General features: G+C 38.3%; 1 protein-coding gene across 5 annotated transcripts in view; it reads right to left on the bottom strand.

Moving 5' to 3' along the window:
• The window catches only part of TRAK2 (trafficking kinesin protein 2), an 82,883-nt gene that overhangs the window by 12,905 nt on the left and 59,689 nt on the right, over positions 1 to 10,289 (bottom strand). For all 5 annotated transcript variants that reach the window (XM_007501612.3, XM_056807171.1, XM_003341841.4 and 2 more), the window contains 3 exons: positions 9,468 to 9,598; positions 8,699 to 8,773; positions 5,357 to 5,494 (listed from right to left, as the gene is read on the bottom strand). In XM_007501612.3, the coding sequence (XP_007501674.2) occupies positions 5,357 to 5,494; positions 8,699 to 8,773; positions 9,468 to 9,598 (344 nt within the window). The remainder of the gene's footprint in view (positions 1 to 5,356; positions 5,495 to 8,698; positions 8,774 to 9,467; positions 9,599 to 10,289) is intronic.

The following is a 10,289-nucleotide window of genomic DNA, read 5'->3' as shown; positions in this document are numbered from 1 at the left end:
AAAGAACTGTGGGAGTAGAAACACAGAAGAAAAACACATGACATCACTTGTTTATATGGATACTGTGTAATTAGAATCTGACATCCTAAAAGCTATGATCCCAAGCACCCTACTCACTTCCTGTCGTTATGTGCTGATATAGACAGGATATAAACTGGGTGTAGCCCCATCTCTTGGTCTCTTTTCTGCCTGTCATGGCTTTGGTGGAGTGCGAATTTTGAGCAGGTAGAAAAACTTAGCCTATTTAGTCAGATAATAAACTTTATAAAAATAATTCTTTAAGTATTGGACATTAACTCTTACATTTTTGGTGACCAGAAGTGGGGTTCAAAACCCTTAATTCTGAGTAGGTAAGTTTGAAAAGAAACCACGTTTCTCCTGCCATGGTCTTTTGCCACCCCCCACCTCCCCAACTCTCTTCAGAGTTTTCTAGGCGTTGCTGCTGCCAATCTTGCCTCCCTCCCTAACTGCCTGGGTGGTCCTTGTGGAGTTATTGCTGCTGCTCCTGCTGTTACTGCAGACAAGCTGGGAGTTCTTAGAGCTGCTCTCCAAAGGTTAGGTAAAGTATAAATCCCTCTTTCCCTTACATTGCCAACAGCTGAGTGTTCACTGTTTGCCTTGGAAACTCAGATGTGTTTCCCTTGGGCAATAATTAGCCTCCTAAAGGGTTTTTGCCCAAGGAGAGCTTCTACCCTCTTAACTCCCTGTCCACATGGCAGGGGAAGTAAGCAGCTCCCTGCTGTTTTTACCCCCAACGGGGTAGGGAATGGAAGGTTACTCTTCCAAACAAGAAGTAGAATTGCAAGCATGGCCCACTCTATGAAAGAGCGGTGCATTACCTATCTCAAACAGCTCCCAGTTTTAGGATGTCTTTTCTTCCTACCACTCTTGGGTGCACTGGTTCTTGCAAGGAGAGATTCATTTCCCTACACCCCCTTGCCATTGTGGCCTGCCTAATCTCTACAATACATCCAATATGGGATTTCTCCACACTATGTTCAGTTTGGAATTCTCCCTCACTATGGGAGATCCCAAAGGTGTGACAAAAAGGAACCTAGGTGGATGATGATACTGGGGAGGAGAAGGAATTGTAAAGAGTCTAGAGGTAGATTTTAAGCCTTTTCAGACTCCATTGTTTTATGGAAGTCTTTGTATTGGAATTGGAAAAAAGGGCTCTTGAATTCAGTGCCTGTATCTTGTCACATATATTTTCTGATTGCTTGTTTTAAGATTTTATTTTGTTTGATAAGTTCACATATTGGTTCTAATCTGTTACACTATGTCACTTTAAGTTACTGTGTTTTGACAATCACCTATATGTGCTGTTACATTGTCTTTATTTGTACCTCCCCATATGACTGGACTGGAGAAGATACCATTATAAAAATACTTTTGAGTTATTTAATAAGAGGTAAGGGTCCATTTAGTAACTGAAGAAGTGTTATAGCACCATTCCCCACCTCCGCATTTATAAAAATGTAATGGATGAGCCTTATAAAGACATGCCTTTTAAGGCTATTACAGTCTCATACCAGAGGAGCTGGGAAGGTTTTCCCTAGGGGGCATGGTATCCCTGGATAGTTTCCAAGAGGAAGTATTTTCCCATGAAGCCTAGTAGCTTCTGGATGGATTAAGCTTGAGCTTAATCTGTTCTCCACCAGAATGATCTAGATTCTTGGTGATGTTTTAGATCCAAAAGGTTTTCTTGAATTAGCTACTATACTACTGTTTTTTTTTTTTATAAAGCTGTTTTCTTAGTGAAAATTAATGCATCCTGAGTTGATCCTTGTGTTTGTCAACACTCTCCTCAGGGAGGATTGTATAATTGTCATAAAATTCTATTTATAGAAGTTAAGAAATTTGCTACCTCCCAGAATCCAGGAAGTGAACTGCTTAGAGAAGGTACCATGGAGATGCCTGCAGAAACCTCTCAGTGCACCAAAAGATCCAGAACGAATTTTGGGATATAGTGAAATTGAACTGTGAGGGGTTGAACACATTTATTTTGTACGTATACTCTTATTCCAAAAGGGACTGCCTCCTAATTCGCTTTTTGTCAATGTGCCTAGCAATCATTGGTTTTGTTCTCTTTTCCTTTTATCCCCAAATTATTGTAATTTAATAAGTAGGTTATATTTAAATGATCCATTGGGGAGACTAGTCTACCAAAGTATCCCAGGAGGATCTCTTGGTCTTTTTCTTGCCTGTCACAGCTTTGGTGGAGCAAGGATTTTGAGCAGATAGAAAAACTTAGTCACGTGGTTCTATTCTACCAGAGAGTAACCTTTATAATACTTGAAGTATTGTACATTAATTTTAAATCTCACAGCACATGATTTGAGGTTTTGGTTTCAAAAGATTGCTCAATTGCAAAATGAATAATATGGAAATAGGTATCAAGTTATAACATTTGTATAACAATGGAATTGTTTGTCGGCTCCAGAGGGGAGAGAGAGAAGATGGGAGGGAAAGAAAATGTATCATATAAATATGGAAAAATATTCTAAAAAATTTAAAAAATGGGGAAGCAAAAATAATCAGTATTTCTGATATCTCTATAGAAATGTACAAAATGAGCATGTTCAGAGATAAATGAAATAAACTATAGATTTTAATGCAAGGAGGCAACTCTGAGCTTATAAGTATCATTGAAACTTCTTGGGTTCTGACTCATAAATATACCTTATTTATAAGAAAGAGATTAGGTAAAATAGGCAGTGAGATTTCCTCCTGAGAGGCAACCTACAAACCAGAAGGGAATAAAGATGGTACTGAATACCTAGGGGAGGATCAATGGAGTAAGAAATAAAAATGGTAAAATGGCAAATGGTAAAAATACTATAATGATGAGATCTGGAAGGTTCTTAGTTGGGTACAGACACATGGCAGAGTAGTGGTAGAAGTCTTCAAATATCTAGACAGCTGTTCCAGCTCTCCCCACCTCCCCCAATCAAAGAATTGGCTTCCAAAGTAGCAATGATGGATCCTTGGAAGGAAATGACCATCCAACTCAGGGCTAGGAGAGGAGGAGGAGAAATCCAGAAGAGGGAAATCTAGGTATGGTCTGCCATGCATCTTAGATATGAAAAGTTATTTCAAAAGAGTTTTGAGAAAGGATAAGGAGGATAACATATCCTCATACTCCATATGGCAAATCAGGTGAAGAGGGATGGTGTGCTCAAGAATAAAATTCTAGTGACATAAATGTAAATGATTCTGACGTCAATTTAAAGACATTAATGTGGTTGAAGAGGGAGTTCAGCAACCAATTCTGGGCATGCATGGAAAATGTAATTAAGGTAATTCAGAACTAATTCAAAAGAATGACATGGTCCTGTAAGCATAATGGCAGGGATAACAAAAGCCAGAATGAGTTGAAGTTAATGGAAAATGCTAACAATGAAAAGGCTTTCTTAAGTTATATTTGGGGCAAAGATCAAGGGGCTGGGTCTGCTGCTTGGGGTGAATTCACAGGTCTGACTACATCCTAGTATACTGAAAGAACTTAAAAGCTGTGATTTGTCCATCACTATTATTGGTAACATCTGTTTTTTCCTTTATTTTTTTTCTCCCCAAATATCAAAAAACTATTTTCTCTACCTCTTGTCTTCTACACTGAAAAATACAAAACAAAACTTTTACAAACATGTGTAGTCAAACCAAACAAATCCTACACTGATCCAAAAAGTAAAAAAAAAGATCCAAAATGTTCAAAAGGTATGCTCAATTTACACCATAAATTCATTACTTCTCTGTCAGGAGGTGGGTGGTATGATGGCTAGCCTATAGAATACCTGGAGTTCAGGAGGAAATATAGCAAAATCTCTAATGCAAAAACTTTTGGACAAGATAGGGAAATGTGGGCTAGATAATAGCACAGTCAAGTTCATCTGGAACTAGTCAATACCGATCTAGAGAGAGGTATCTAGTAGAGTCCCACAGGCCTCTATCCTCAGGTCTGTTCTGCTCAATAATTATGTTATATAGATGATGGCATCTTTTAGAAGATATAAAGTTAAGATGAATAGTTAATAAGCTAGATGACAGAATGAGGATCCTAAAAAGGTCTTAACAGACTAAAAATGTGGACCAAATTTACAATAAAAAGACAAGCGCACACACACAAAACAGGAAATGGGAGATAAATGACAATCCCTATGAAAAAGACTGGAGGACACTTTCATTTTGTGGACTGAAAGCTCAACACAAGCCAAAAGAAAATGGAATAGCAACCACAGGGCTCAAGTGTGCTTAGGCTACATCAATAAAGAGAAACAACAGCATCCTGAATAAGGGAGGTGAGAGTCTTGCTGCTGCACTCAGCTTTGTCAGCCACCATTTGGAGTATTTTGCTCAGTTCTGGCTGCTAGCTTTAAAGGGGGCAGGGCCAAACTGGGATTGGTACAGAGCACAATAACCAGGAAAGGGTCTGGCTTCTGCCTGGGGCATCACAAGGACACACCAAAAGAATGTTTTGCCTGGAGAGGACCTCAGGGTGGAGGATGATGGAAGACAACCTCACAGAAAATGAATTGTGCTCTCTTTACCACAGAAGTTGTAGTTTTATTTCAACTACAAGGAAAACATTTGAGGAACAGTTTGCTACAGGAGGTAATGAAACTCCTTTTGAGAGGCAACAGGTCCTACATGACCCTCCTCCTTACTCACAAACTTCATCTCTCCCTCCTCCCCCTCTTCCTTTTCCTCACCAAAGGGCCCCAGCTCAAGATTTACTGGGAAAGCTGAAGCAGGGAAAATGGTGGGGCACATGCTTCAAAGGAGCTCCAAGACTTCATGGTACAGGACAAATAAAATGATGAAAAACATAAGCATTTCAATCGCATAATTCCATCTACCTCAAATGACCATTAAAACTGCTTCCTCATAGGAAGAAAATGTTTCTTCTTCTCTAGGCTGCACCCTGGACTTCTCCCATGGTGCTTTAGTCCCACAATCAGAGGCCCATGGCAGCCTTTGAGACATACAGAGTGGAAGATGCTCTTCCACTGATGGGACGGTTCCTCCAAGAACCTCCATTTAAAGGAGGTGCCAAGCACAGTCACATCTCCTTCCTCTCTGGGCTGCATTTGGACTTTCTCTTCTAAGACCTTCCTGGAGATCAGGGTTGGTCCTTATCCCTCAGGCTGCCCTTTCTCATTCAATGTTGGGTTCCCTAAGAGCAGAGACTGTTTTTCTATTTGGATTCCCAGGTACAGTGCCTGGCACATAGTAGTGTTTAATAAATGTTCACTGACTGATTGTTGACTAACTGTCCTAATGGTATCACAGCTTAAACCACATGTAGTTCAAAACTTTTTTCCCCGTTAATACTATGTACAGCCTTTGGTTTTCTTACCGCAGAAAATGCTCCACACTGTTGGGGGCCATATACATGTGCTGCAGGGCTGGATCTACTCCGGAGTTCCTTTACTTCTTCTTGGGATTCATGTAGCATTCCCAGACACTCAGCATTCCGATCCTGTAACTCATGCAGCTGAAAGACCAGAGAGGAATAATCAATACAGCTTACTTACTACCTTTTCTGAACAACAATTAAAAGTTTTCAACTAGTCAGCAAGCTTTCTCCAGGAAGCAATGGACTTTTTTCCAGTATAGCTGTCAGTATCTTCCTGAAATGCTCAAGTATATCCTTGCTAGAGACAATTAGAAACAACTGCTTCTACCCTGAAATTTAAATTTATAATCTAGAGGAATAATGATGGTACAGTTATATAATGTCTTAAAGTTTGCAAAGTATCTCATTTGATCATCAAATTTGTCATCCTATTTGAATATCAAGAAGTAAACAGGCTAACTATGAGTCATATTCATAGAGTATTTGTGAGTTTTCCAAATATTAAAGAATTAGTTTTTAGAGGGCAGCTGGGTATCTCAGTGGGTTGAGAGCCAGGCCAAGAGATGGGAGGTCCTGGGTTCAAATCTAGCCTCAGACACTTCCTAGCTGTGTGACCCTGGGCAAGTCACTTAACCCCCATTGCCTAGACCTTACCACTTTTCTGTCTTGTAACTAATACGTAGTATTGATTCTAAGACAGAAGGTAAGGGTTTAAAAAAATAATTAGTTTTTACCTTACTTTCAGGTACTTAATCTTTCTAAACAAAAGATTTACTTCCCTGGTTGAGAATCATTCTTTATGGCTAAATAGGTCTACTTAAATAGTGCCTCAAAGAAGGTAGACAGTTAATAACTAGTTAACTGAGAGCAAAATGCATTTTCTATTGAATTTATCTTTTAGAGGCATAATTAATTCACATACACTACATAAACGAATAACAAAAGCTTGTATTTCTATAATGCTTTATGGTTTGCAAAATCTTTTTCACTCCAAGGTAGGTAGCAAGGATTATTATTCACATTTTTGCATGAGGGATTTGCTTAGGGTCACACAGATGATGTGAGAGAGCTTATACATTTGAAAGCATATTCAATAGACTGGTACATTATGAGAAACCTTAGAAAATTGGATTGGTCTTTTAACTGTTTTGCCTAAATATTTATTTCTTTAATCCTTTGGCAGTCCTCTGAAATCAGAGATCTGAACAAAGAAACTAATACAATGCATACATGAATTTTTGCATAGTTGGAGAACATGGGATTCTTTGGTCATTTTCCCTAGCCACCGGGAGATATTTTTAAAGCAGTATCATTAAAGCAAAAGGATCTTCTGAAAGAAGGAATACACTCTCCTACATTTCTCCCAGACTCACATAGAGAAGTCCACAAGTTTTATATTATTAAGTTTTGCAAAAGCTCATGTCTCATGTCTCTTCTCTTAACCACTATCTTAACTCATTTATCTGTGAAGATCAACATTAATCCCTTCTTTCCAAGTGCTAATGGGTTCTTCAATAATTAATCAAAACAGTACTAATCTTTTAAATTTATTAATTAAGTTTAATTATTAGTGATTTGATTGAGAGATCATCATTATTTGCAGTTGAAAAGTATTTATTGATGATCCCTATTCTCTTATAAACTATCTCTTAAAAATCATCTTGTGTATAATTGAAAATCTGTTACTTAAAAAAGAACCACATTTCCTGGGAGCCCACCAACTTCCCGTCATTATGTACTTCCTGTAGACAGGGGATATTAGGCAGGGATGTGGAGGGTCCTGCCTCTTTACTTCCTGTCCCGAGTTTGATGGTGTTAAGGTGGGCGTTTGAACTGGCTGATCAGTCATGGGCACATGGTCTTTATTTTGTATCCTCTTTATTCCTTGATTTCTAATGGTCATTAATAAATTCCTTAAAATATAATATTTTTATTTATTGAGACTAATTTTAATTTTTACACTTGATTTTAAGTCTTTTTTTAAAAGATTGTATAGCTGTTTTAATAAAGATGATTCTAAAATAAATCCTCTCTCTCTCTCTCTCTCTCTGAAACCTTTACCTTCTATCTTTTTTGTTTGTTTGTTTTTAAACCCTTACCTTCCATCTTGGAATCAATACTGTGTATTGGTTCCAAGGCAGAAGAATGGTAAGGACTAGGCAATGGGGGTCAAGTGACTTGCCCAGGGTCACCCAACTAGGAAGTCTCTGAGGCTAGATTTGAACCTAGGACCTCCCATCTCTAGGCCTGACTCTCAATCCACCGAGCACCCAGCTGTCCCCTACCTTCCATCTTAAGAGTCAATATTGTGTTTTGGTTCCAAAGCAGAAGAGCAAAGACTAGCCCAGGGTCATACAGTAAGTGTCTTGAGGCCATATTTGAACCCAGGATCTCCTGTCTCTAAGTCTGGCTCTCTATCCATTGAGCCACCTAGCTGCCCCTTCTAATCTCTCTTAATTGTTAGCATATCATATTCTAGTTTTATATGTCTTTTCTTATTTTTTTTTTTGTAGAAATAATGACAATAATAATTATAGTTAACATTTATGTACCATGTTATGGTTTTCAAAATCCTATACATATTTTATCTAACTAGATCCTCATAACAGCCCTGGGACGTAGTTGCAATTGTTACCACCATTTTATAGATGAGGAAATTGAGGTTGAGAAACGTTTGAGCAGGATTTGGACTCGGATCTTCCTGACTCTAAGCACTCTTCACCACTGTGCCACCTAGCTGCCCCGAAATGCTCTCACACAATACCAGTTCAAGACACTCATGCCTGCTTTTCCCTCATGGCATTCTCCTCACACCTCCATGTCCTTCCAGAAACTCTGACTCTGGGAAAAACCAGCTGGAGCACCATGTACCAGCCATCTTCTTTTTCATAGGATTACTGATGAGAGATCACCGAATCCCTCACTTCTATGATTTTTTTTCAACTTCTGAGGGTTTCTGGTAGTTTCGTTTCTTTTTGGTGTTTCTATTGCTGTTTTCAAATAATATACTGAGAAACTAGGCTTCTTTATGACAACAAACTTTGCCATGCTCATCTGAGATTATTAACCCTATGTAAAAGAAACTATCTTGCTTGTTAAGTGGTCATTCAAGTTGTACTGAAAATCTGTTTTTGATGAAGAATTCCACAAAATTCAAGATTTTTTGTTCATAGAACAGGCAAATAATAATCCATAGATCTCTCCTGCTAAAATTTTTTAAAAATCATTGCTTTTCTCTATTTTTCTAAATATATAATTCTTTATAAAAAGCACTAAAGCATTAACAAACTTTCCATTTACTAGAAAAAGAAAGACACACAAAAAGGCAAGAAAACAAATTACCTCCATTGTCAGCTGTCTTTGGGCATCTTTGGAAGCTTGTAGGTGAAGCCTCAGTTCCTCTTTTTCAATCACATGCTAATACAATATTTAAAAAAAATTAATGTTATTATTATTATTCTTTTTGTTGGAGGAAGCACATGATAGAAGGAATTCTGATATAATAGGGACTCCCAAAATGTCAACTTTATAAAAGTCTAATTATGATATTGAATTGAATATTAAAATATTGACTTATAAAATAATTATAGAAGTCTACAAAAGTCTGATAGCAACAAAAACTATTTCTTCTCCAAGGTGTTCAGGAAACTGTAAGCATTATTTACAAATAGGTTCCATGGCAGCCTATTGAGTTAGGTGAATATTGTTATTCCTTTTTCCAAAGAAAGTTTTGGAGGTAGGATGAGGTAGTTGTATTATAGACACAGACAATGAGGTAGACAATGGTGCTGAGGCAGAAAAGGTAAGGTTGGAGGCAGACTGGAGCCATTCCCATAACTCTCCAGTTCTAGGCTAAGCAGACAACTTTCCCTGGTAGACAAGGAAGAAGCCGGGAGATTGCTGGCAGGGAATGATTCAGGAAGAGATGGACATCACGAAGACTGAACTAGCAGCAGTGCACTGGATAGACCGGACTAATAAGGAAGCCCTTATGACGAGGGCCTGGCCCGCTGGGGAGAGGCAGGTGTGAAAGACATGACCCAGGTAAGGGAGGACGGGTTTAGAATACTTTGTGAGCCAATGGGAGGGTGACTGGCTCCTTTCAACCTACTTCTTTCAGTTTGTGCTGAAGGTCAACTATCTGAGACAGAAGGGAGGAGATTTCTTCCTGGTATCGAATCAGTTCATCACTCTTCCCTGATAACTCCTCTGTCATCCTGGACATCTGTGCATTGGTTTCACCTGAGAGTTAGATGTAATTAAAAGAACGTTTCTTATAGATATGAGGCAACCAGGAAAACAAATAGAATTTCTTGGTCCAACCACTGAGCAATAATGTACAATTCAGATGCCTGATGCCCTTTTAGTTTACACTGAATGGGCAGTGATTTAATGGATATCCCTTTCATTTCAAGGGCAGATATTTATTTATTTTAAACCCTTACCTTCTGTCTTGGAAAATGCTCCTTTTTCCTTCTCTGGTGTGACATGCTCACAGCCTTTATTCCCCCACACAATTTCAGTTGGTGTACTTTGGTATTACTTATAGCAATATAGGTCTGATGTAAATAATGCAATGGATAGAATGCTGGGCCTGGAGTCAGAAAGACTCATCTTCCTGAGTTCAAATCTGGCCAACTCACTCAACCCCATTTGCTTCTTATAAAAGGATCACTTCAATATTCATTATTTAATGTCTCTTTATAGCTGTATATCTTCTCCATGTAACCCCATTAGATAATCAATATATTAGTGATATGTTGTACTTAATGATAAAAGTTACTGACCGATTAGTCTTGTATTAATTCATACATCAGTAATCAATAATCCTAGTGTTAGTAAAAGTAAGATGGAAAATTCCCTACAGAACCTTGCCAAGGGGAATTTGCATATGCCTTCACTATCCTAGATTATATCCAGGAGTATCTAAGGA

Source organism: Monodelphis domestica, chromosome 8 (assembly GCF_027887165.1).
Source record: "Monodelphis domestica isolate mMonDom1 chromosome 8, mMonDom1.pri, whole genome shotgun sequence".
Classification (NCBI taxonomy): Eukaryota; Metazoa; Chordata; class Mammalia; order Didelphimorphia; family Didelphidae; genus Monodelphis; species Monodelphis domestica.
Note: the sequence above shows the minus strand (reverse complement) of the source record. Positions and strands in the feature narration are given on the sequence as shown.